Source organism: Electrophorus electricus, chromosome 20 (assembly GCF_013358815.1).
Source record: "Electrophorus electricus isolate fEleEle1 chromosome 20, fEleEle1.pri, whole genome shotgun sequence".
Taxonomy (NCBI): domain Eukaryota; kingdom Metazoa; phylum Chordata; class Actinopteri; order Gymnotiformes; family Gymnotidae; genus Electrophorus; species Electrophorus electricus.
This window is the reverse complement of record NC_049554.1, coordinates 4,858,771-4,885,963: the sequence shown is the minus strand read 5'-3', so window position 1 is coordinate 4,885,963 and position 27,193 is coordinate 4,858,771. Positions and strand designations below refer to the sequence as shown.

General features: G+C 41.8%; 2 protein-coding genes across 8 annotated transcripts; one reads left to right on the top strand and one right to left on the bottom strand.

Annotated features, from left to right (window-relative positions):
• LOC113585670 (opioid growth factor receptor-like protein 1) lies at positions 1-4,704 on the top strand. 2 transcript variants are annotated; one of them, XM_027023316.2, is made up of 8 exons: positions 1-209; positions 765-818; positions 1,075-1,119; positions 1,284-1,344; positions 1,446-1,524; positions 1,912-1,978; positions 2,373-2,521; positions 2,719-4,704. In XM_027023316.2, the coding sequence occupies exons 1-8, from the start codon at positions 93-95 to the stop codon at positions 4,061-4,063; spliced, it is 1,917 nt and encodes a 638-aa protein (XP_026879117.2). In that variant the 5' UTR covers positions 1-92; the 3' UTR covers positions 4,064-4,704. The 2 variants fall into 2 exon arrangements, with proteins under 2 accessions (XP_026879117.2, XP_026879118.2); XM_027023317.2 differs by lacking the exon at positions 1,075-1,119.
• Positions 4,705-5,706: 1,002 nt separating this feature from the next.
• Positions 5,707-26,690, bottom strand: dido1 (death inducer-obliterator 1). 6 transcript variants are annotated; one of them, XM_027023320.2, is made up of 17 exons: positions 26,432-26,690; positions 23,695-23,778; positions 22,220-22,339; positions 20,936-21,857; positions 20,240-20,606; positions 18,692-18,916; positions 17,810-18,050; positions 14,405-14,984; positions 13,979-14,138; positions 13,730-13,846; positions 13,442-13,603; positions 12,760-12,913; positions 12,180-12,669; positions 11,627-11,774; positions 11,371-11,460; positions 11,053-11,248; positions 5,707-9,869 (listed from the first exon to the last, which is right to left on the bottom strand). In XM_027023320.2, exons 3-17 carry the CDS (start codon positions 22,299-22,301, stop codon positions 6,250-6,252), a joined length of 7,554 nt encoding a protein of 2,517 aa, XP_026879121.2. In that variant the 5' UTR covers positions 22,302-22,339; positions 23,695-23,778; positions 26,432-26,690; the 3' UTR covers positions 5,707-6,249. The 6 variants fall into 6 exon arrangements, with proteins under 6 accessions (XP_026879121.2, XP_026879119.2, XP_026879122.2 ...); XM_027023318.2 differs by having other exon boundaries at positions 20,936-21,860; positions 26,432-26,689; XM_027023321.2 differs by having other exon boundaries at positions 13,490-13,603; positions 20,936-21,860; positions 26,432-26,689.
• Positions 26,691-27,193: the final 503 nt, after the last annotated feature.

The following is a 27,193-nucleotide window of genomic DNA, read 5'->3' as shown; positions in this document are numbered from 1 at the left end:
TGTGTGTGGCGAGGCTGTGCTCACTTCTGCGAGCGTCGTTTGCCGGGCTCTGGAGCTGTTTCAGAGCGTTGCTGAACTACCTATATATAAATATGAGTAAACGTTACTCGAAGACGGACAATTTAGAAAGGGACACATCGTACTGCGAAAACAAATATGACTCCACATGGGAAGACGAAGATGATGATACCGAAACCTCTGAGATAAACGTAGGATTCAAATATGCTGTTTTATTTCATACGTTAAAGTTTAGTTATCACGGATAATAGTACCGATTTTGTTGTAATGTTTTTACTGTAATCTTTAAAATGTAAAATCTTTAAAGTCGCTCTTAAGCAGATACCGTATTCTCTAGTCCAAACTAGGAAAACCGAAAGTAAGGCAGGTCTGTTTATTTCGTCAGATCGCAGTTTGATTTGAGCAAACTTAAATGTTACTTCTAAATAAGGGCGTACATGCCTACATTAATGGTAATAATCTTTTTCATAAAGGTAGGCTACTCCCACCATCCCTAATTAGATACCCCTAATTTAAAAGACTTTTAAAAAAACAATTTAAAGATGTTTACCGAATTTTGGAAACACTTACGCTGCCAGATCGCGGGAAATGTAGTTTAGTAGTTCAAGGGAAAATATAGACTGGTTGGTTGGTTTTCGAAAAAGTAGCCTGTCGTGGCATTTGTAGGGCCACTGGTGACAGGGAAAGAACCCGTGAAAATGTCCCTAAAACCTCAATTACTGTTGCCACTGTGTGAAATCTTTCAGACCCGAAACACATATGCTGCGAAAGATATGCAAAACTTCAGGCACAGATTTCGGGTAAAGTATATCACCCTTCATATAGACTAATATTTGAACATTTTCCCTAATAATGTATCATTGACTTTTTAAAACACTTTAAAATTATGCAAGACCACCTCTAATGTCCAGGGCAGAAGAGGTTTATATCTAAACAGTTTTGACTGTTCACAACCCACAAGTTCAATGAAGAAAATTGACTTGACTTCCCTTCTAAGTTACTTGAGTTTACTCAATGAGTTAATGCATCACATAAGTGACAGTTAATGTTTCTTAGGAAATAAACTTTGATGATGGCAGTAGCTCAGATGAACCGGATCAGGTGAGCGTTTCATTAGTCCTGTACTCTCAGTCCTGAAATAATGTCATAAAATGGTTGTCTAAATCACTGTTATTATTTCAATAACATATTACTCTTCTTTCAGCAAATATTTCGCGCCCTGTACGTTTCTGAATGTTTCAGAAATATTGATGTTGTGATTGCAGGAGGGAAGCAAACTGCCCAACCTGAAGTTTTACCAAAACCTGGAGCCGTCGGCCCCTGATGGTATGACACTGCAGATGTGTGATGATGTCATTGGTAGACATACTCATATTCAGGAGTTTACACCTCTGTTAATCTTCTTTTTCTCTGTTAATCTTCTTCAGGTATATACATTAAGGATTATCATGAAAATTGGTTTAATAATTACAAATACTTGGAACAAAATCACGTCTACATTCAGTGGTAAATCTCTCAAATTATGGCATTGAGTTTAACAGCCTTAATCATGGATTTTGACACAATAAAGCAGCAGCTTTGTCTCTAGAATAGAAGAGATATGGAACAATGATCTGAATATGTTGTCCTGTGAATATTTATAGCCTTTACTATTTACAAAAATCAACAAGCAATGATATAAAGATAAACAGTTCAATTCTATAAACTGCTTCTTTTTTGTTTTATTGCAATTAAATTTCCTTCATTGTGTTCACAATCAAGTATGATATTTTCTCGTGATAATTAAAGAATCTATATATGTCAGGGCTGAAAGAGGCTTTCTGAAACCCCGATTAATTTACTGATAATTAGTATGTCACTCACATGATCAAACATTTAAAAATGAATCCACAGGTTGTTTCCAATACAAGAGCAGGGGATGAATTTTTATGCATACCCCCTTACTGCAAAGGAAATCAAGGTAGGTACAAATGACCTTTTTAAATAATTTTGAATTAAACTTATTTTTTATCATAACAGCTGAGCAAGGCTTTACTCCACCAGATTATTGTAATTAAGTTATTGTTATAATGAATATTTATTATTGTAACTAACAGTTATTATTGTAATTAAGTTTTATTCTAAACAGTGGTTTAGATTAATTGCATAAAACTATGTACAATCATGGCACTTTTGATCATTTTAAATAATTATATATTTTTATTTGGTGTTTTTACCACTATAGAATGGCATGTATATTATGGAATACTTGTAATATATAAGCGGTATGAATGCTGGTTCAGGTTCAGTGATCCCCCACCGATCCCCAACCCTGCTGTGCACATCCTAGTGTTGTTTGTTTGTTTCATTCGCAGCTTTTCTGTGAAGACAAGGATGTGAAGGAAAGGCTACTGAAGTCTTACAAGCTCATGCTGGACTTCTATGGCATAAAACTGGTTGATGAAGAGAGTGGTGAGGTGACGCGTGCGGAAAACTGGGAAAAGCAATTTGAAAACCTGAACAGGTGAATGATCCCATTCTGCTACACATCTCCACCAGTCTATTTCAGTTTGGAATGGAAAATTTGCAGCTTTCATTTTACTGTAAAGCTTCAATGTTACAGCAGCACACACAACCTCCTTCACATCACACTGTCCCACTTACAGTTTAACACAAACATTCTGCAGCTGTTTGTCTTATTGTTTGTCCTTATCGTTATAGAAACTCGCACAACAACCTTCGCATTACGCGCATTCTGAAGTGTCTGGGTATTCTGGGGTTTCAGCACTATCAGGCACCACTGGTGAAGTTCTTCCTCCAGGAGACTCTGGTGAACAGGACACTTTCCAGAGTGAAAACCAGTGCTCTTGACTACTTCATGTTCGCTGTTCTGGATAAGTCCGATCGAAGGAAACTGATTGAATTTGCCTTCCAAACATTTGAGCCAAAAAAAGAGTTTGTATGGTGTCCAAAGAGGATTCAAATACAATTTTTAAATCAGAAGAGAGAACATGAAGCACCAAGGAAGAGTGAGTCAAAATCAAATCCCAATATGAAATCCCAGTGTCAAATTCGAGTATCAACTCCCAAAATCAAATGGGAAAATACAAAGGCATCCTGTTCAGAGTCTGAGACCCAAACAGTGCATGAGGCATCACAGAGCATTTCACCTTCTCATGGGGTTTCCAAGGTACAAGGTGAAGATGAACTCCACAGAGTGACGGATCAAAACTCAAGTAATCCAGTTTCTACCTTAAGTGAGTATAGTGCAGATGCATCTGGTTGCATCAAAGGTCTAAGCAAAAAAAGAAGTGAAGAGGAGTTATCGGTTCAGGGAGAGTGTGAGATTAGCACACTAGGTATTGCTAAAGGAGATTCAGAAAGAACATCTGCCACCCAGAAGAGTGATGGTGAACTCACAGATACTGATACCGTACAGGAGCTAGACCAGACCAGTGCAGAAAATGCCCCAGATAAGAATATACACACTGAGCTTAGTGGAGAGGAGAGTGATCTGTCACCTGTGCCAAAAAATGAAGAAATGTCTGGCAAAGGCATGTTTAATAATCAACCCACCAAGCAGAATTTACAAGACAATTCCTATGAAACATCAGGAAGTGACACGGCAGATAAAAAATCGGCTTTAGGTAGAAATGGAGGGAACAAACACCAAGGCTGTGAGTATCTGGGAATGGATGGACTGCCACGTTGTCAAATGGCCACTGGAAAAGCCAATACAAATGGAACTGACAAAGGCACAGATGATCATTCAGTATGTTCATTTATGTTTAGTGATCAGTTTACTAAATCCAGCAACACCAATAATACCGGTGTCCTTGCTAGTGGTTCTGTTTTGTTACATAACAAAGGAGCAAATTCTGACCAAACATCTGTAAAGTGTGAAGAGCGCGACGTCCCAGGTGGACTTATGGACAAAGAGGATACACAGCAGAGTGTAAACGAGCACGTCAGAACTCCCAGTAGTGGTGACGGAGTGTCTGAAGATGATGGGGGAGTCCGTAATGGAGACACAAAAGGAGACACAGCAGCAAACTCTTATTACTGAGACAGGAAATTCCAGCAGGATGGAGACACGGGAAATAGGAAGGAAACTACACTCTAGACTCAATTATTTATTTTTACATTAATTTTGTGTTTGGCTTTAAATTTCTTAATTACACACCGATTATGAAAGTAAAATATGAAGACCAAAGTCTCCTATAGATCACATGGTAGTAGGATTAAACATATTGGTGATGGATTTTCATTTGTTTCATTAATTAAAGCCATTATAGTTTCAGTTATCTATATTAATTAATCTTTATTAAGACTATATTAATCTTTTTTGTTAGATGATTTCACAGAATGGCATTGTTAGGAGGAATACTGGTTTATGTTTTCAAACTAATGTGTGATAAGATGTATCACAAAACGCTTCCCATTTCAATTTCCTGAATGTCTCTGGCAATTCTTCTGTACCACGGCGAGTGTCCTTGAGGCAGACGTCAAGGTCAGGAGGTGATAACCTGCTCTGGTCCAGGACCTCCCTTCTCTCCTCCTGTCTCTCTTGCTGTCTCTCTCATTCTTCTCAAGTTTGGTCACACTCCTGTGTTTGATGGAATGACTGCCAGGTGTTAGACAAGAACTCTTCTTTGTGGCTAAGAAAAGTTTCTCCACACTTGCAAATAAACATACAGAATCTGAGGATCAACACTCTCCTGACTGTTCATTGGCAAATTTCTAACACATGAACGTACCCAACTTATTTTTTCTTATTTTATTTTATTCCAGGTGTAATTGCTTCTTGGAACATTCAGTTCTAGAGAATTAGATTTGCAGATCAGACTACATTTTAAATGAAGGTGACTTGTGCAATGTATTGTGGCAAAAGGTGCTGCCTCACAGTTTAGTGCTGGGTTACACTAATGCCCCAAATACAGTTAAATGTTTTAAGTTAAACACCAAGTTAGAACAAAAACATGGATCATATGATGGGTTCTGGCTTTTTGTCATGTTTCTAACTGCAGGATAAAACAGGTCACAGAGCACTCCCAATGCAGCAGTGGCACAGACTCAAGACAGGTATACACAGCAATGGTTTAGTGATTGTACAAGCTAGTCGGTTGGAGTAAATTGTCTTGTAAATGTATATAGCCTTTAAGCACAGCTGTCACTGTCTATTTTAATTTTGAAAATGCAATAGTGTGGTAGTAGCTTACAACGCCAAAACAAAAATATTCGGACACCCAGATTACTTATAAGCACAAACTTACATTTTACTAAATCTGAATCCTCATATTGACACATCTTGGATGAGTGAGAGAGTTGAAAGAAATTTCATCTCTTCTTGGCTCTTATTTGGTCACTAGATAGAAGACATTTATACAGATTTGGTGTTCCTGCTCATAATGGTGTAAGAGCACACAGGACTGGTATGAACACCACCTGTACGTCCGCCTGCAAATCACCTACTTGAACGATTTACTGGCTGCTGTTCTTCTTTTAACCACAAGATGGAGATAGCAGACAAGTCCCACCTCCAGGTCACAAATCAAGTACTTCTTCCACTCTCCATAATTCCCACCTTTTAACTGTATAACCTTCAATCATCCCAAGAAAATCAGAATAAATAAATCAGCTTGTTCCATGTATAATGTAAAACATCCCTGAATCATGCAAATCAATAAAACATTCCACAGAAGTCAGAGAAACAGGCATCATACAAAGAGGAATTTAATCGAGACATTTAAACAAAACCTGTCAGGCCTTAAGGGCAGCCAATCGACTGACAACAGCCTGCAGATACAGCCATTCTGTGCCAAACAGGCTTCAACATACAAAGACCTTACAGAGAAGGGCTTTTTTTTAAGCTATACAAGCTTCACTTTTCTACTTAGAAAAAATGCAATTAAAAACAACCTGTATATACACAAATACATATTTACATGTCTTTGTTTATTAAACGTTATTGAATGTATTCCTAAAATATTTTAACAGGAAGGGAGGATGTTGTGGTGACATGGTATGACATTGCCCCTCTAACGATATTTAACTGAAATTCTCAAGATCAAAGTCCTTGAATGTAATAAAAGGAAAAAAAAAAAAAAGCATAAAATATGCAGTAAACTGAGGGAAAAAGACTTCAAATTACACATGTAGAATACTTTCAAATCCATGCAAATCCATTTAGGAAAAAAAATCCTGTTATCAAAGGCTGTCAAACATTCTTGAATATGAAAGATGTCAAGACAACTAGGACGTGATCTCAGTATCCGTAGACTTGTCATTGTCTTTTGAGGTCTCTGGCTTCTCTTTTTTCTCCTCCTTCCTGTCTTTGCTCCTGCTCCTTTCTCTCCTCTCTCTGTCCTTCTCCCTCTCTCTGTCTCGGTCACGCTCTCTGTCCCGATCTCGTCTATCTCTGTCTTTCCCACGGTCTCGTTCCCGGCTTCTTGAGCGCTCTCGCCTTTTGTCTCTGTCTCGATCTCGGTCACGATCTCGCTCCCTTTCTCTGTTCTTTGCCCTGTCTCGGTCATGATCTTTCCTGTCCGATTCCCTCTCCCTGCCACGGTCTCTCTCTCGATCCCGGTCTCTCCTCTTGTCACCGTCTCCATCTCCTCGGTGTCTGTCAGTGTCTCTGCCTCTGCTGCGGTCTCTCTCCCTACTACGGTCTCTCTCTCGCTCTCTGTCCCTACTACGGTCTCTCTCTCTGTCCTTCTCCCTGCTGCGATCCCGATCTCTATCTCTGTCTCTGTCTCTGTCCCTGCTGCGGTCTCTCTCACGGTCTCTATCCCTGCTGCGGTCTCTCTCACGGTCTCTATCTCTGACCCGATCCCAGTCACGGTCTCTGTTCCAGCCCCATGGACGGCCTCCATGCGGCCCGTCCCGATCTCTGTCTCGCCTCTTGTCCTCTGACAAATCTCGCTGCCTTTCTTCAGATAGCCTTGAGGGGCCATCTCGATCACGTGGGCCACTATCAAACCTACTCGACCGCTCGTGAGGTTCAGATCCATCTTTAGTGGAGCTACTGCGCCTTCTCATTTCAGGGGAATGCCTTCTCCAGTGTTCATCCCGATGGGGTTCTGGGCTGTGCCCACCAATGCGGCCTGGTAGCGGAATGGGACCTTCAGGGGGCGTTGGCAACAGAGGGCCCCGTATAGGCCTTATGTCATTTGGATGGTCATCAAAGTGGTAGCGTGCCGACTGCCCACTTGCGTCATTATCAGAAAAGTGTCCTGGCAGAGGAGCTCTTGGCGCTCCAAACTGCTGTGGTGCGGGTCCTCTGTGCCTATCGAAATCTTGAGAGGCCCCTCCCCTCGGTTCCTCGAAGGATCCTCTATGCTGAGGAGATCCACGGAACTGGTTTGGAGGAGGGAACCTGTGCCCCGACACTTCTCCTGCAGATCCTCTTCGTCCTTCAAAATGGTTTGGTGGAGCTCCCCTGAAAGCAGGTGCATGTGAGGGCCCCTGATTGTCCCTGTACGTGTGAGGAGCTGGTTGGGTCTGGGGCTGTTCCATCCCTTGCTGGTAAGAATTTCCACTGTCATTATCATACTGATCACCAGGCCCTCTGGGGATGTTAGGTGGTGGTCCATGCTCACCAATGCTGTGAGAGGGAGGTGGGGCCCTGGGACCAGGGAAGTGAGATGGTGGTGGTGCTCTACTATCAAAATGGCCAGGAGGGGGACCTGTAAAAGGTGGAATAGGACCTCTTGGTCCGGTGAAGTTGAAAGGTGGTGGAGGCCCATTAAATCGCTGTCCATCAAAAGTAGGGGGTGGTGGGCCAGAAAGTGGAGGACCAGGTAGTGGACCCCGGGGTCCTATGTGCTGTGGGGGCATACTATTATTGAACAGTTGAGGTGGAGGTACTCTTTGACCTATCGGTGGGATTGGAGGTGGTGGTCCTCTAGGTGTAATAATTGGTGGAGGTGGTCCTCTCGAGGCATCAAACTGTGGACTGTTTGCCCACTGATTTTGATAAGGTGGATATGGACCAGGTGGTGGATACTCATTCTCTCTGTGTGGTGGAAGGGGACCCTGCATTGGTGGGGGCATTTGCATTGGAGGGGGACCCTGCATTGGAGGGTGACCTGACATTGGAGGTGGGATATGCATAGGTGGTGGAACAGCCATTGGTGGTGGACCAAGCATGGGTGGAGGTCCAACTGGAGGTGGAAAAGATATTGGAGGTGGTATATCTGGTGGGCCACGATATTCAGTTTGAGAATTTGATGCAGGTATGTGTGAAATATGAGAACTGTGTGAATCCATGTAGGATGAACTCACTTGAGTGACATCCTGTGACAGTCCAATAGATGTTAAAGGGGTGCTGATTGTTGAGATGTTGTAATATGTTGTTGGAGTAGCTTCTGCAGGCTCTTCAACAGAGGGGATGGGTTCTGATTTTAAAATGCTGGCAGAATTAGGCCAAATCTCTTCAAAACTTTTGCTTTCTAATTCAATGGGTGTATCTTTTTCTTTGGGCTTTCCTTTAGGGTCTGTATCTACATAGCTTTCTACTAATTCAGGGTCTATTGTCTCCCCTAAAAGTGGAATGGATACTTCTGTGCTTTCTGTGTCTAGAAAAGGTACCTCTTCATCTTTTGCTTTCTCTACTGACTTTGATGCCTCTGGTTGAGTAAAAGACGGAAGCAACGGTTGAGGGTCCATGCTGGCATCACTGTGTGTCAGTGAAGTATCTGTAGTTTCACTGGATTCTGCTGTAGTGTCCACAGTTGAAGTGTGCTGCATAGGAGCATCTGTGACTTTAGTTTGCTGAGTCGCTAATGTGTCTAAAATTGTAGCAAGCTCGAGTGGTGTTTTTTCTGTTATTGTAGTAGTAACAGTGGCAGCAGTAGTAGTGGCAGTAGTAGTACTAACAGCAGCAGATACAGCAAGGGACTCTTCCTTCTCTGCAGAATCAGTGGTTAACCTCCGACTGGCAGATGCCTGTCTCGGATCCCTACTCTGCCTTGGATCCCTTCTCTGATTAATAACTGGGGTAGCTGAGCTTTTGACAACTAACTCCTCCACTTTTTTACCAAGCTGAAGCAACTGACTGTTGGCTAGGAGAGATTTACTGGGCTGAGAAATTAACACATCAGGTAGCTGCTGGTGCTCTGGTTCCTCCTGCTCATCTAGTTGTTTCTTAGAACCTGGTTCAACCTTAACCGCCTCAAAAATTGAGTCATCTTCAGGGTCATAAGCAACATCATCCACCGCACTAGACATGATGACATCAGTTTGTTTCATGGTTGCAGGTACCATGGGATCACTGTTTTTTTCTGTACTGTAGGCAACACTGGGATCATATTCCTCCTCAGGGTCATAGGGTCTATCATCCTCTTCATCTACTTTTCTACCTTTTGTAATGCCAAACTGCTGTACTATTGGATCCAACAGAGGAACAGAAACATCTGCTGAGCTCTGTTCTGAAGGTGACTGAGAAGCTTCAGAATCTTGCTTCTTCTTACCAAACAGGGTCTTCAGTATAGTCTGAAGAGGAGTGGCAGATGGGCCAAGTACTGCTGGGGTGGTAGCAGATGGAGAATTACTGCCTGTGCTGTTTGTGACACCAGGAGCCTTGACAGAAGACAAGATGGAAAGCACAGATGATGTTGCAAGGGGACCTAATGAAGACTCCGAGCTGCTGATAGGAGGAGGAGTTCCTGGAGGAGTTGTGCTCATTGACTCCAAACTGGTTCGCATAGCTTTCTCAGTTTTACTAAGAACGATTGGTTTTGGGAGTCCAGTCTCCTCATCTCGTTGGGTTTTGGACCGTTTTTCCTCACTCTCCAAAGGTGCTCCAGGACGTTTCTTGTCTTTCTGACAGATGAGCAGGCCAAGGAGGAGATTGGGACGAGCTGGCTCTAGCCCTGCCAAGAAAACAAAATAAATGTCTATACACATGCTAATAAGTGATCATCACTGCCAACTGACACTATAGAATTTTATGCAAGCCTACAGACAGAGTTCAACATGTAACAGGTACCTCATGAAATGAGAGTTTGTTCCAATTAACACACATCTAGTCACATTACCAAAGAGTAGAATGTAGTGCCTATATGCAAATATTTTGTATCATTCATTTTGGGGTACTGCTCAAAACATGTCATGTTGGCAACACTCATTTAATAAGTTAAGACATATCTATAGTATTACCATGAAGACACATTTGATGGCGCAGAAAAAACAACTGATATGTAAGCATATATGCACAAATTATGAGTAATCTTCATACCACTTATATTTTCTCTTCTTTTCAAATACTCAGTTCCTCCTCAAACACTGCCTAATTAGAGAATAGAAAGTGACATTTAAGATTGGATGCCACTTTGCTATGTCTACAGTCTATAAGTATAGAACATAAGGTCGATTGCTCAGAAAAAGGCAGAACTGTAGGATTAATAGGCAAATGTTGCAGGACCGAGCATGTGATGATATGAGATTGGTTCCTCTCTCATATGCTGCTCCATTCTTCCTCACAACAGTCCAGCAGACGACTTACCAATCACCATGATCTTAGTCATCACCAACGCAATGCAGACCATCAGGATTAAAGTTCTGTTTATCCAAGTGAGCCTCTTACCTGTACTCTACACAATGACCTGTAGCTTCACAGAAGCATTTTACAGTTGGAATTACATCATTTCTGATTAATCATTATTTATTACAATGGCAAAGAAACCTAAGAAACAAGGCTGAGACAGATCTAGGGCCGCACCAAATTTGGAGGCAGTGTGTTTTATTAGAAACACAAATTACATGATACAAATTACAGACAAGAAACAGCACAACCCAAGAGGAAATGTGCAAATGAACAATCATGTACATCTGAGAACACATGCAAAGTACTTAAAAACAAAACAACCAAAAACACTTTTTCATGGAACAAACTCTCATTTCACTCAGGTCACTATTAAAGGGGATTGTATCCATACTTACCTGAAACTGAAGGTAGTAAATTATATACTCTGTGCAACTAGGTAACTAGGCTAATACACAATTAAATGTGTATTTCCAGCATCTTATTCCTTACATCTCCTTGTGTGATCTTACCTGGCCCATCAAAGGGTAAGAGTTTAGCAGGAAGTGGGTCCTTAGAGCTCAGTGGGATGAGGTAGAGGTCCTTGATGCGTTTGTTGCTGTTGGCCACCACACCAAACCGCTTGCGACTGCTGAAATAAGAAAACAGGGACACATAGGCGACTTCCTCCTCCTCGGTTGCTGGATGGAAACGAATAAGACACAGCTCCTAGAAAACAAATAAGGGAAAAGACACAGGCTGTTTATAGGCAATTTTGCATCAGTATTTGTCTAGGCTATACTATTTACATAAAAAATAGCAATTTAAGTCATTGCATTGGTTTCTCATACTTTCGATAGTGAAGTCTTTAATTTGCCTACGTAGTCCCAAACTGTGTGAGGTGATATTCTACCCCCAATGTGAATGGTATCGGGCAAGTCCTGCAAAAAAAAGAAAGAAAGAAATGGCAGCCTTAGCATTTAGTTTAACATAAATCCACCACACTTGGTGACTTCACCTTCTGCACATACCACAGTAGCACTTAGAGATGATAAAAGACTGTGACAAATGCTGGCAAACAGTAAGAAGAACAAGGCAAGAACAAACCTCCTTGAGATGCTCAAAGGATCCTGAGACCAGGTAAGCCTTTGTGACAAACTTGGCAACAGTGTGCATGTTGACAAAGCCCTTCCACATCATTTCCTGTCCTGACAGGAACAGGGCCGTCTCTCCTTCAGGAGTGGGGTCAGGCATGCTGAAGAGACAGACAGTCAGCAGTGATGCACGTCAGCTGCTTTCTTAGCTGATAGGCCAAAAATTGAATGAGATGTGCCTGTGTGATTACGTCCAGGTCATCTCTAATTTTATTTAAATGTCATTTCACTCACAAACACAAATAAATTAATTTCTGGAAAACTGCATTCAGTCATCACAGTACATGCTTCCTTCTGGTGCACTTGAATGAATCTTTCACAGTGGTTGAGTTTACTTGTCTGTGAAATTTTTTTTATATTCAGAAAATATGTGCATGGCCACAGGTTGACAGAATTGCTTAGGAATCTTTAGCACTGAATACATTTCTATCTTAAAACAGATTTTAACATGAAAAAGCCATCTTAGAAGGTACTAGCAAAGGCACGACTCAAGCAAAACACCATACCTGGACGTGCCGGCACCGTAGTGCCGCGTGTCTGGTTTTTGCGTCACGGCTCTGGGTAGAGATCCTGGCACTGGAGGTGGCATGGCCAGTGGACCCTTCACCTCCGCCACGGGGGGTTCGGTGGCCACGGGGGAACCAGCAGGCATGCAGACCACTGGACCAGCGGGCACGCCGACATCGGGACCAGTCTGCAAGAGGGGCACAGAGGTGCGGTGGCTGGCAGTCCTCGGGTCCCGTCGGGTTATAGTGACGGAGGAGACTGCAGGAATGGCTGCAGGGGCCTGAGCCACAGGCAGCACGCTGCCTGGCTCTTCCCTGGCACTCGGCGGGTAAGGCACAGGTGTCTCAGCGCAAGCAGCTGAGGGCACGTCTGCTGCAGGCACCTTGGAAGGCCGCTGCTCTATTTTGGGCTTTTCTGAAAAGTCTTGCTTTTTTGGAACAGACATTTTGGGCTTTTTGGACACTGGTTCATCTTCAGCCGACCTCTGACCTGAAAGGAGCAGGAGGCATCGTCAGCAGAGTACAGAAGAGCAGTGTGACTGACTGACATGTCATCTAGCTGTCTTCAAATAGGTCCTACCTGTGCAGATCTTGCAGTTCAGGTCAAACAGGTGAGCCCTGTGTTCCGCTGTAGTGTCTTTTAGCATGTTACTTAAGATGTCCGGTACAGTGTTGCTCTTCCCAGCTGAGCCAGAGCCCTGCGATGAAGTAAGAGGACGGAGCTCATGGTGATCCTAGGAGACAGACACACACAAGGTCACAAGAGGGCAAGGCTAGTGGTGATCTTAGGAGAGACAGACGTGGTCACGCTGCAAATTCAGTGGCCTTAGGTTGAAAAGGCTCACGTTCAAGGATTCCTAGACAACTTTTTTGTGCTCACATAAAAGCCAAAAAGCACAGGACAGTTGTTTAAAGATAAAATAAAATTATTGTAGAAGACTGTAAAGAGTCCATTTCTAAAGGTCTAAAAATAAAAAATGAGCCAGAAGTATTACCCTGTATAAATAAAACTTATTAAATGACATCAGTCGACATGAATCTGTAGGCAATTGCAGATGAAAGCATTTTGTAAAGACTGAAGATGAGAAACAGAACAAGGGAGACATTCTCAAAAGCACTTTATCAAGATGAGAGGGATTACTATAAAATGTAAAACAAGGAAATACTTTTAGGAAACTGCTTTTGACAACCAAAGCAAAAGGATAAGGAAGAAGCCAGACAAGGTCAAAAGAAAGAAAAAGTGAACAGAAGCCACCACTTACTGGTGCAGAAGCCAAGCGTGGAGACTGAGAAGTAGCAGGAATACATACATCTCCATCAGATGTGGAAGGAGCTTCTTCCATGTCCACATCAGGGGGAGGGCCCTCCTGCCTGGATCCAGCTTTGGGCTGCCCTGTCTGGGATCTTCCACTAGCATCCACACCCTTGGAAATATAATGAATCATGAGTGGTACTATTATACCAACAATGTGATTTTTCCTTTTACCCTCCGATGACCTTACAAAGTCTAAACAAGAGACTCTGCAGTACTTGATAACATGGGATGTTACCTCTGAAATATCTGCTTTCCTCCAATCAGAAATCTCTTTCGAGAGCAACTCTTCAGGGCTGAGCCTCACCAGTCGAAATGGACTGACTTCTGCTCCAATCACACGATAGAACAAGCCCTGTTCACACAGATCAAAAGGAAAAACACAGTTGCCAGATATACTTTCTGAAAGATATCAACAGCCCAAAATGTAACTAAAGAGTTGCACATTTAAACATGATTACACACACACACAGGATTGTTAACCAACCTTATTCTTAGGGTCTTTCAGGTTGAACATGAGGGATCTGTATTTGTTCTTGTATTTGCTGTCTGTGTTCATATAGAGGTTGAACATCTCCTTCTCAATGCTGACCGCCAGTTTGCTAACCTCACTCTCAGACATGGAGAGATCATCACTGTCGCTCACCCTAAGATGCAATACCTAAGCATTAGTAATGAAACTAAGAGCTATATAAAAAAAAATCATATACAATTTTCATGTAGCAAACCCTATTAGTATTAACTCACTTTTTTACACTTCCAGTCTTCCTAAATATAGTGATTACAGACTATTACAAATTGTTTTGACAAATGCGACTACGTAGACATTTCATTACTTCCATAACATTTTGGAATGATTAACAATACCTAATTTCTGAAATGAATGAAAATACCATTTAAAGTTGTTTTTCACCTTTTGAAGAGAATGTCAGTGAGCGAGCGGCGAATATTAGATCTCATCTGGTTGTTGGGAGGTGGCTGAGGAGGGGGAACAGGGGCTTGTTGTGCTGGCTTGGAGCTGGTGGGCTGGGGCGTAGACGGTGTAGCCAAGGGCGTGGTTCGGGACGCAGGAAAGGGGCCGGAGGCTGCAGGCTCCTTCGGCCCAGCCTGGGGCTGCTTTTTGGGGATGGTAAAAGTGCTCTTGCCCACGCTCAAAGCTCCAGTGGCATGGAGCCGAGATCCAGGAGGTCCAGAGGAGGAGAAGATAGGGATAGGGGGAGGGGGAGGTCCTGGTTTCTTGGATTTAAGAGTTTTGCTCTGTGGCGGGGGTGGCTTTTTCAAGTCTTTGGCATTAGTGCTGGTGTTACCCACTTTGCCCTTGGGTGTGGGGGCAGGAGCTGACTTGGAAGCCTTTAAAGCCAGGGGCTTCTTGCTCCCTTTGGGGGATGCTACTGTTGTGGCTAGGGGCTTCTTCTCTATAGGAGTTGGATCTTTCTTCTCTGGCTCTGCTTGGTCCTTCTGTTCATCATCCTTCTCTTTCTCCTTCTGGGTAGCTGATAGAGACAAAAGCAAAGATAAATATGAAAAAAAGTATTATAAAACTGTAAATACTAACATAGAAAACAGCACATCATACATAAGAAAACTTAAGGATCTGTCCAGTTGTCACCACCACACAATAATTAACCTTTATGAATGTATAACTGTTCGTGTGAATAATTGTGCCTTGCCATGATTCTGTATTCACTACCTAATAATTCAGAGAAAGAACAAGATAAAGGACTATGTTAGAAAAACTGTAAGTGAACAAAAAAACATTAATTGGGGGGAGGGGGGCGCCTTTATTTTTGGGAACCAACTGGCACACAAAAACCTTAATGAGAAAACTATGACAAATACACATTTCAGAACGTGTTTTGATAACGGCACCATTCAAACTGATTGCAGGAGTCAGAGGAAGATTATTAAACACAGGAAACTACAAAATAATTTGATGGATCAGTTACTGTGACACCACCACTCATTATTACCTTCAAGGTGTGGAGATGTTCCATAATATACATCTGTCAGTAACATGCAGTAAGAAAATACTGGAGTAAGGCCTTTTGCAAATCACACAAAAATACCTTCTTCAATTTCTACTTAAAAAAAACTAATGTGATTCTTATAGTCACAATAGAGAGATCCATTACACCCTACATGAACATTTTTTGAAAGTTCATAGTGTAGACATGAATTCTCAAAAACTTGCAGTTCCAAGCTCAAAGAAATAAATTACTATGAATACAAGATGCCCATGAATGAGATGATCAACAACCACAAGTCTTAGTGGTACACAGCACGTCACTACATAAAAGACCTGCCTACCTAGAAAACATGTTTGCATATACCCAAGCCACCCAAAGGTTAACATAGGTAAAACAACAATCAGTTTTGCTACTACCCTCCTGTTATTAGCAGTAAATGCCTGTTGATTCGTTGCCATCTTATTGTGAAGTGGTACCATAGCAGTTTTATTCACAGTGCAGAAAAATACACAGGACAGTCATCCTATGGGTTCATCATTGTGAAAATGCCTTGATCAAACTATTTTCATCTTTGATGCCCAAAATGAATTCAGGCACATCATCTTAACCCGTTATTAAAAGAAATGTGCCAAAATAAGGTAATCAGAATTATTTAATTCAGGTTTATTATAAACCAGAATTGTTTATTCTCAGCAAAGCTTCCTTCACTGGACACAAGCATTCTTCTTCTCATCATAAATGCATGACATTTAGAACTCATCAGTTAGTATGCCAACTTCATATCCTTATTCAACATTCCAGTTTCACTAGACAACTTCCCATTTAATAACGCAGAAAAAAAATCAATTATTTAACAAGGTGTACTTTGCTTATAATCATAATGCCAGCTTTACTATTAGCCAGCATTTTCATCTTTTTCAGATTGTAAAGCAAAGAAATAGAAGCATGTGAGACCACCTACAGACTGAATGATTTCATATGCTCAGCTCAAGGTTTTCTGTGTGCTGCAGTACTAAGGACAGTGGATTCTGTTTCTGGATGCTGCCTGGTAGACTGCAGATCTCCAGTGTGCAGGTGAAGTCTTCGCCACGTCAGGCCTTTTCTCTGGACCCCCATGAGGCATCTTCCCCCTCTTTGGTCATCAAGCAAATGCAGTTCTGACTGCAATTATCTGTGGTGATCAGCTGCTCGCAGGCAAAAGCCATAAAGAGACAGAGGCCATGATATCCGACGCACTCCACAAAAAGACTTCTCTCAAAATTGAAGCACGCGGCATCAGAGTAATATCTGTAATATCACTTTATTTTGAAGTCACTTTTCTCCAAAATGGCTTTCATAAATGCAGGGCATGCAAGTCATAGGAATATGATATGCAAAACTGTCCGTTAGTCATGGTGTTAAGAGTAAAAAAAGAAAAAAAGGAAGAAAAAAAAAAGGTGCAGCACACACAGAAAATGTCCGTGCCAGACACCATGTGATCAGATGCTGCTCTATTCTTAGAGAGGGGCGGGGCAGGAGGAAAAAGACTCGGAGACCTACCTGTTCAGGTGAGTGGTCAGCACCTCTGTTCTTATGAAGATACTATTCCCAGATCAGAGCAGAAGATAATGTTGATAACGTCAACGTTCATGCCCACACAACACTCAATTTCTTACTCTCACACTATACAGACCCCTGGCAGAAAGTGTAATACACATCATGGCAAGGCACTTCACTCCAGATAGGATGGTTTCTGGTATTTAAGACTAAGAAGTGTCTTTAAATCTCTCAGGGTGGTTTTCTCAGCACCAATTCAGCCTAGGTGTGGACCAATTCACACATGGTGAATACCACTGAATTCCAGTCTAGGCTGGGGCTTCACCAGTGCCCAGAAATTCCACCCTGCACTTGTGCATTCAATAGCCTATAAATAATTTTATTTCTCCCTGGTGACGACACATTACACATTCAGAGCCACCAATACTTACCATTTCAGTTATACACATACTCACCTGTTGAGGAATACCATACACATTAAAACGGGTACTTCTGAACGCAATAGTGAAATATGGTACAATCTGCTAACTTGAACTGCTATTAAAATTAGTGAGATGTTTCAACTGGATCACCAAATTAAAAACTCCCAGCACAACATGCCTGTGTCTTGCAGGACCAAGCTTTCCAGATCTTTCCAGCAATTTCCTGATGGTATTTGATCTCTTTACAGTATTAACAGAGCCTGCTGGTCTGAGTTAAAACCTCACGACCTTATGGACAGCAACACAAATCACATTGCTTATTAGCAGTTCTACACCTCAAAGCAAGGCAAGACAGATCATTAAAGGGTGGAAAACCTTCAAGGAGATACATACACGCTTTGTTTAACACAGATGGTGATATGGGTGTAGTCTTTTCTGGCGTTACTGCAATGTAATTATGGTCGCTGGACCAGGACGACATGGCTGGGGGTGGTGGATGCTCCTCGGCTAGTTTATCTTCATCATCCTCATCCTCCTCGTCTTCGCGGTTCTCTGACTCCGATGACGACTCTTCTGCTTTGCTGGGGGACTCCGCGGACCTCCGGCTGCTTCTACGCTCAGCGCCTGGACTCCTCTGAAGAAACAAACATTCAAGCGTTAAAAACAAGAACTCAAAATCACTCTTTCAACATGTGCTTATTCCACTTAAGGAGGGTGGCAGTCAAACTGTTATGGTACCTGCACCCATCAGCCACACTGGGAAATCACTGTTTACTGTGCATACATACATAGCTCATTAATGCCTTATTGTAGGCGAGGGCAATATGAGAATTGTAATGAATTATCACTAAATGCTTTTGTTAGATGCATCATGGGCATCCTCCAGAAACAATGACCAAGTGCATTTTTCATTAAAAACTAATACAGATCAAATTAAAACTGTGCAGTAGCTAGTAGCTGATATTAGGTCTATATTTTATGAAGTTTGATTTTCCCTCCCATTCCTTCATGAATAGCATTTTTTGTAAATATAAGAATAAACATTAAACGTAACATTACTGCACTGCTGTTTTCCTGGAACAGTGTGTCCCATTTATTAACAGAGAAGTTATTTATTCCCAAAATTCAGGGAAAACTAAACATCAGTGATACTATTATGCATCGCAAAAATGTGCAAGTATCAGGATATGATGCCAGATTCTGTCATCCTACTTTCCTGATTAAAGCCTTATGGCCTTTCCAAAAACGGTCGACAACGGCTCCAGCCTCGTATACCTTGAGTGCGGATTTGCTGGCAGTCTTTTTCTGGACTTTGGGCTTTGCCTTCTCCTTGGGTTTGGTCTCCTTGCTGTCAGTCGTGATGGTCTTCATGGCAGCAGCTGCATGTCTGAGGATGCAGTCGTTGCCACAGTAGACGGAGTCAGGCAGAGCGTCCCTCTCGCAGCCGGGGCCAATACACTTGGGGAGAGACGACCCCTCCGCAGCTGCAGCTGTCGCCTGCTAAGAACTCACGGTGGTCAGACCCATCGAGCTTTACAAGTTTTAAAAGCCCCAACTAGGAGTTAACTGCAATTCGCTGTCTATGGTTTTTAGTACAATAACTGCTTTCAAAAGTATCCCACTTCATGGTAAAAAAACATACAAATAAAATGCTTCCGTCCTTCATCCTGGATCAGATTTAGCACCGTTTTGGCTACACTTGCTTAAAAAAGACACACCATTACTGAACACATCCTGAAGGTCATCACACAGCATTTAGTTTGTCATTCAAATTCTAGAAGGTGGTGCTACTAATAAACATGTCTTTGAACAAATGAACCTGTTAAATTCTCCAACTTTGTTTTCACTGTATGGAAGCTTGGTTTCATTTAATGGAAAACGGTGGGAATAAAAACCTAGCGACTTCATACGCTCTTCTAGGATCATGTGATGTTTTGGAAGCAAAGAAAAGCTTTAAATCCATTTTGCACCTATAGTGAATTTTTCAAACATCCATGAATACTTTCAGCATAGAGAAGCAATTAAACCAAGCAGTGCAATTAGAAAAGTTCACACATATTAAATTGATAGACACCTTTCTTCTAATCATTACATTTGTTATTTGCCCCTTTTTGGTTAATTATTTAGCATTTTATCAAAAAACAATTACTGTGCTTACATCAAAAACAATTTAGATTTTTATCACTCTTATGTGAATGATTACAAAGAAATTAGATATTCCTTCAGTATTCCAAGTCTTGGATCATCAACGATGCATGGAAATAATGAGAATTTCAGAACATTTGTGTTAAGAAAAACAAACAAACCAACCCCCCCCCCCCCCATCAGGCTCATTAAAGAAGAGAGAACCTAATTTACGGCAGGTTTGCTGAAGGTTCAATCCGAGCACATTTTCAGTAAGAGTCTGCTTTATAGTACAGAATTCTAATTTTTAGAAGTTTGGAGCTCAATCATTTTCCCACTCTTTTTAAATTCTGCAAGTAAAATTTACTCTTTTAACACTTTAAGGACATGTGCATTTCTAAAACTTATAAAATACTATATTAGTTCCCTTTGAAAACATCAATCATATTATATACACCTAATAAAGAGTGTGGTAGTAATACACCAACAATCACAGATTAAGTATTCGTCCTAACCATTTTCTTTAAAATGAAGCAAACAACTACTTATGTTGTGACATTCACTATTAAAACTATTAACAACTAATGTATTATACCTTTGCAGGACTTTTAAATGAGACTTCAGGCACAGCGCACATATGACCCACGCAAGAAGCCGACTGATGCTCTAATCACACGGATACCGTACAAAAAAACCTACCGGCTGGAATATCTTTATTTTCTTTTTGCCGCTTGGGTTAGTGGCCTTCTCTATCCTTCCCTTGATGCCCAGCTCCTCCCCTGCCTTGTCTTCTGCAGCAGGAGCGGTCGCAGACGTGGCTGCGGGCGTGGCAGGCTGGCCGGCCGTTGCCGGGCTGGCGTCTGCCTTCCGAGCTGCAGGTGTGGGCCGCTTGCCGTTCTCAGACCCCGCTGAGGCGGAGGGCTTGGTGGTTTGCGCCTTCCTGCCTGTGCAGTTGGGACACACATAGTCCTCACTGTTACGCTCCATCAAGCGGCCGCGGGCCTCCGTGATGCCCACACAGTCGCCGTGGAACCACTCCTCACAACGGTCACAGCAGATCATGAACCTACAGCCAGGCAGAGGGAGTCAGTCAAACACCTTCATTCAGTTACCACAACAAATAAAGAGCTGTATCAGCACAGTGTTAAATGTAGGCTTCATGTCTAGCTCTCACCAAAGGAAATGTGAAAACAGATTGTTGCTTAGAATATGCCAAGGCATTTAATACAGCAGTTTAACTACAAAAAAGAAACCAAGTCATACTCCAACAGCCATGCCATTCTCTCGCAAGGTTTGCGTGTGAATTAGCAAGTATTAAGACATTGCCATACTCACTACTGTAAAATATCTGAAGGGCACAAAAGTCATTTGTGCTACTCCATACAAGCCACTTACCGTTTGTTGTGCTTCTGTCTGCAGATGCAGTACAGTGCATTTGGGTCATAACCATCATTGTCAGACTCACTGGATGACGAAGACGACGACGAGTCGTCATCGTCATCCTCTTCCTCCTTGCGTGACTTCTGGAGCGCTTTAGGTTTGGCGTCCCTCTTGCCAAGGGCGGCATCCTTTCCAGCTGCTTTAGCAGGACTTCTGGAGTGCCGCTTGTTTGCAGGTTCCTCTGCCACCATCTCTTTGCCGTCCTTCTCACTCTTCTCTTCTTCATCTTCATGCTGCACAACATCCTGTTCTTGTTTTGGTTCTCTCCCAGGTTCCTCTGCTTTGCAATCCTCCGTGTCAACCATCATTGCTTCTTCTCGACTCTGCTTCACAGTATCTCCGCCAGCCTCCTCTTCGTTTTCAGAGCTGCAACCATCCTCGCTGACCGACCCGACGGCGCCTCCTTTGGGTCTGGCTCGCACCCTCCTGCGAGCCCTGCCCCTGGTCTTCCTCACCGGGGAAGCCGCCTTGCTCTCTGCCATTTTTACCTCCGCGTTTCCGTCAAAGCTGGCCTCTGAGGCTGTCTCGACGTCCGTCAGAGTCTGGGATGGAGGGTCACTACCCTCTAGCTGGGTGGGTGCGCTCCGCCTCCCTGCTCCTCTTCCTCGCTTCACTGTGACCAGGAACTCCTCGAGCTTGTCAGTGCGTTTGGCCTGCCGGCCACTTCGCCGCACGGGCGTGCTCCGACCCTCGGGGCTTTCTGCTGCAGTCTCCCCAGGCATGTCCCTCTTCGCAATGGTGGTCCGACGGAAGCCCCAGGTCTTCTTGAACTCACCCGAGGTCTTGGCAGGTTTCTCTGTGTCTTCCGCTTGGTCTTCTACTGTGTCTTCTTGGGCTGCGTCACCTTGGTCTTTGCCATCTTTTTCTTCTTCTGGAACTGCTGTGTGTTGGAAAAGGTTTGAGGACTTTGATTAGTAACATACAGGAAAGACCACATTTATTTTGTGGATTGTCAGGAACAATGTGAAATTCAAACAGTGCTTTGATTTGTAACAGACCAAATGGTAAAACTGGACAACATTGAGGAAAATCCAAAGAACCCAAGCAAAGAGCAGTTATTTAAGAATGATTCAAGATTATTTGATTCACTGCACCAAATTTAATGAACCCAATAAGAGAACTGATTCAAAATCCAGTGCATTTAGATCCAAGGTCAAGAACCAAGTCCATTCAGAACTTAGTTAAAAAAAGATTCACCAAGACGCCATGCCATAAATCAGTGGGCCAGGGCTAGGGTACCTTGTGAGCTGGTATCCAAAGGAGCCTGGCTTGACTCAGGCTCTGGGGCTTGAGTTAGCTCAGGGCTCACACTCTCCTCCATAGCAGATGGAGTCACTCACTACTTTTCAAACAGAATATCTACAGTTAAGAGAGAAGCAAAGCACATACAATGTATAGTTGAGCTTTTCCATCCCTCTCAAAAAAAAAAGTTTACAAGTATTTTACCACCTAGGCAATGGTGATGTAGGAAAATATTTATGTAGGAAAATATTGTAATATTGGAAAGCTTCATGTAGGAAAATATTGGAATTTTATTTACCTATTAAATTATAAGCATGAAATGCTTCTGGGGTCAATCTCACAATACAGCCAACAACTAATTAACATTCTTTAAACTTGAGATTTCACTGAAGAAGAAAAATGTGTGCTTTGGCCACTTGAGGATATGGTGCACAGTCTGCAAATACATTTTACCATGCTATGTGCAGGGTTTGACAAACTTCTGAAAGTTACATTCTCACGACATTTGTTTACAACTTTTTTTTTTTTTACCCTGCATCCAGAACACGCAAAACAGAAGAGCACATGTGAAAAGAAGCCATTATTAGATTCGATTCAACTTTGTGCATGTCCTTCTAATATCCTACAATGTGCAAGAAGCACCAAAAAAACTATGCAACACGTTTTACATTTTCTCGCTATTCAGCCATTTTATTAAAGTACTACATTTATTTTTCAGCCTCCTGAACTCTTGAATGAGGTGGGAATACACTAATTCTATAATACAAGAAAGTGAAACCAAGAAATTGTTTGTGTGTTTTAATTAATTAATTTTTAAACAATAAAGTCTTAACTTTTGACAGCTCCAAACACAGGTCTGGGGAATTACTGTTTCTCTGCATTTCTGAATTTCTATTACTCCAAGGTTATTAGACTAATTAGATAGGTTAAACAGATCACTTTGGGATCTGTCAAACAACTGGCCAATTTATCACTTATGAAGCTTCACAAGATATCAACATGATTTTAAAAAAATACGTTTAAAATTCTGCTTTCATATTAGACAATTCTAATGTACTTTTCCTTTAAACCACAGTAAAAAAAAAAGTGCTCTTGATGCCTGTTGTATATAATGCAAACCATTCTATTTCTAGAATGTGTTCGTCTTTTTTTCAATTGAAAAAAATACATGCCTTCATAAATACAAAATGAATCTAAGGCATGTTGCAAAATCTTCTGAGCTCACCTGAATTTGCTCTTAGAGAGTTATGATACAAATGTTCTTAGCAGAAATCTAACACTGCGATGCAACACATTGGCACCTCATCACAGAATGCACTTAAGAATCCAACCGTGTGCGAATTCCCAATACACTGCTATAGGCAGATGAACCAACACAAGGGCCTCAGAAGAACCAATGTTAACATTGTTCACATTACCGAACTACATCAGAAAGGAGTCTGTTCTTGTGACACACAAATGGAGGACCGCACCTGTTTGAGTGACTCAGGTTCTGCAGAACTGGATACAGTGCAGGATCACAGTGGCTCCTGATCCATACACATCACAATGAAAGCCTGAGAGAGAAAGATCAAACTTTGTCAGATTACAGAAAAACAGAGCTGCAGGACAATGTAGCTCCACAAGATTACCTGGTTTGTGTTTAAATGTCAGTCACATTGGTGGGAGGGGTAACTATCAAAGTACAACATTTATTCTGAACAATAAACAGTCAAACACCTGAAGCAAGCCATCTTGTTGAATATATCTTAGTTCCATCTCTGTGTGAACCCCCGATCTAAATGTTCAGATGCTTCAGAACATCTTTTTCATGCAAGGTTTTTCATCCACATGTGCTGCCCCGAAGCAATCAAATTCCACTAGAATAATTTTCCCCACTGAATAAAAGAATCATTACAGAATTTAAAGGCCAGAAGGCAAACTAAATTACAAAAATGTGTCAAAATTAGCACAGGCTTTTTGGTCCAGTCTGGATTATGACTAAAGCTAAAGATACCTTACACGGGAGCTCATACGTGCTATTAATACTGCATGTGTGTTCAAGATGCAATTATATGATTACTTTCATTCTCAGACAAGAATTTAAATACTGGCATTGGCTGAATGAAAAAAGAAAGAATAACCCAGTTCAGAAATGTTGAGGCCATACAACTACAACACCTTTCCATGTACAACATAACAGCATTTTAAACAGATGAGTAAATTATGATGGCCTACACCTTAAGAGAAATCACAAAGGAATACAGATTTTCTAAGAAGGAATACATTTTGTAATGTGTACAAAATGTGAAAAGTGCAATTGACAAAGGTGTTAAATAGAATAAAGCAAGCTGAGTCATGTCGTCTAATCAAGTACACGAAATCAAAATGTCTCTTGCGTTTTTTTTCAGGAAGCCTAAAATAAAACCGTCTCAATCTATGAATTACTGTAAATCGAACCATGTCCACACATTAAATCAAAATCGCAATAGAACAAGCCAAATTCGAAGAAAAAACGCTATGCCATTACAAAGGACCCGGACAAAAATTATGGAAAAACTTAAATCTGATCAACACCCATACTGTTCTGGTTATTGCCATTACATTTCGTTCGCACCATCATTTGAAATGTGGGTACTCAAACAATGATAAGATTTAATCGGAGAATGGTATTTCGAGGATTTTAAAACGATTTTGTTCTTGTATACAGTCAATCGCAGATATTTACATGCAAGCACAACCGTGGATCAAAATACTCTAAATAATATATTGGACGGGGTTATATAAACGCCATGCAAATACAAAGTTTACGGTAATTTTAATGTGGATTACAACCAAGCAAGTTACAGAGACGCCAAATGCAACAAAAATATGCAACTTGCAGACGATCGCGCAAACCTAATAAAATGAGACTTAACTGCCATTTGGATCGCAATTCGCCGGCTATGTCTGGGGGGGTCTACTACCCAACTATCTCTAAAAACACAATATTTGAAACACTTTAAATGCAAAGCCTAACCATTCGAACCCAAACAGGATTTTACACCGAATATATAGCTTAGCTAAATTCAAAAACAACTCAGCCAACCTAGAAACGTTTCCTTCATGGACAGCAGCTCTACGATAATCTAGCTAGCTAATAAAGCGAATAGGACTACGGCTAGCTAGCCAGCTAAATTACCATTTTCTTTCATATAATCACACGGCAGAACAAATGTGAATCATTTTAAAGTTAATCTCTCCGGTTTATGCACACCCGGATCGAGTAATGCGGTTCCAGATCTAGGTATCCTAGTTAGCTAACTAACGCTACTAGCTAGCTTATTAAAGGAAAAACCAGAGCTAACGCTAGCTAGTCTTTCTAGACTGCTGGAAAATGAACGGTGGTCGTTGTACTTACAGTGCGCCATGATACTGACGTCGGATGGGTAACCTTAACTACAACGTTTTCAGTTAGACACAAATAATAACCGATATAAACACGGCCGTTGTCGAAGCAAGGAACACGGCTAACCTAGCTAGCTACAAACGATCGAGCCCCGTCGGTTAAAGAAAGGATGCACGCGACACACAACCTCGCGCACACACCCCACGCTCTGTCCTCGCGATCTAACGAGCTAGCCAAGACGGCTAAACATACATTTGACGTCGCTAGCTAGTAGCTAACATAACATACGAAAACTATCTTATGCTTTCGCCTACGAGAACCACATCACATATTACGACACAAATGTAAAACGTTAGCTTTATAGATTGTCACGACAGCTAACGTTACATAAGGCGAATGTATTGCAAGCGGTTGCCTTGAGTCGTACGAATAAATGCAATGCTAGGCACATTAGCGTTAGCTAGCTAGCTAGCTAGCTTAAATCACCATAGTGATACAAAACGAAGGCCGACTTAAAGTCTGTTAACATGGTTTCTTTTCATGATTACCAAAGTTCATAGGAATGCAACACATAGCGAGCACGGCCACACTTGCGATTTAAAACGCAGTGGGGAAAATTCTCGAAGCCACGATTACTTCTTCTCTACAACTAGGAAGAATGTTTCGTCCATACTGATAACATGGTGGCCTTCGACCGTGGCGCCATTATTGGTAATTAGACTCAAATAGCTAACTAGAATGGTACGTATGACTTTGATGTTAGCCTGATATAATTAGTTTTGTCAAACACACAATAATAACCATGCATCTAGCTGTTGACAGACTATATTAGTAATACTCACTCATGAATGTGGTGGCTAGCTAAGTTTGCAACGCCGTCTCATCGCAACAACCTATCCTCCATTTTCTCTCCTTGCTGATGATACGAGTGGATTTAGAGTGCGCTGTTGCCAGGACTAGTAGAGGACGAACATGAGCCTGTGACATTGAGGATGTCGCCACAGCGCCACGGCTGGACAGGGGAGAAACCGTGACTGCAGCTGAGTCTAAGGCACAGAGGACCGCTTCCAGTTACGAGTTGTGACTTACGAGTGCTATAGAGTGCACTGTAGGGGTAGCTTGCCGTCTGAGCGCATACCGGTATATGAAGAACGACATTCTCACAACAGCTAACCTAGCTCTCTGCACTTCTCTACGGGGAGGAAATAAAAAAAACCGTCCCACAAACGTTTCATATCTACGAGAACGCACTCAGAGGGACCTGGGAGGCTCATAATGTAGTTGTTGAAAATGTGGGGAGGAATACTCAAAAAACCTTCCTTTACTTTCCCTCATTAGTCATATCCACTCTTTGTGTGTGTGTGTGTGTGTGTGTGTGTGTGTGTATATATATAGATATATCTATATCTATATCTATATCTATATATATATATATATATAGAGAGAGAGAGAGAGAGAGAGAGAGAGAGAGAGAGAGAGAGAGAGAGAGAGATTCAAAATTGCATCAAAGTAAAGTTTCCAGAGAAACAGGACGTTTTGGACAGAGGTCCCTTATCAGCAGGCTTTCTTTCAAGCTTGGGTCCTTGCCTTCTATGGGAGCTTGA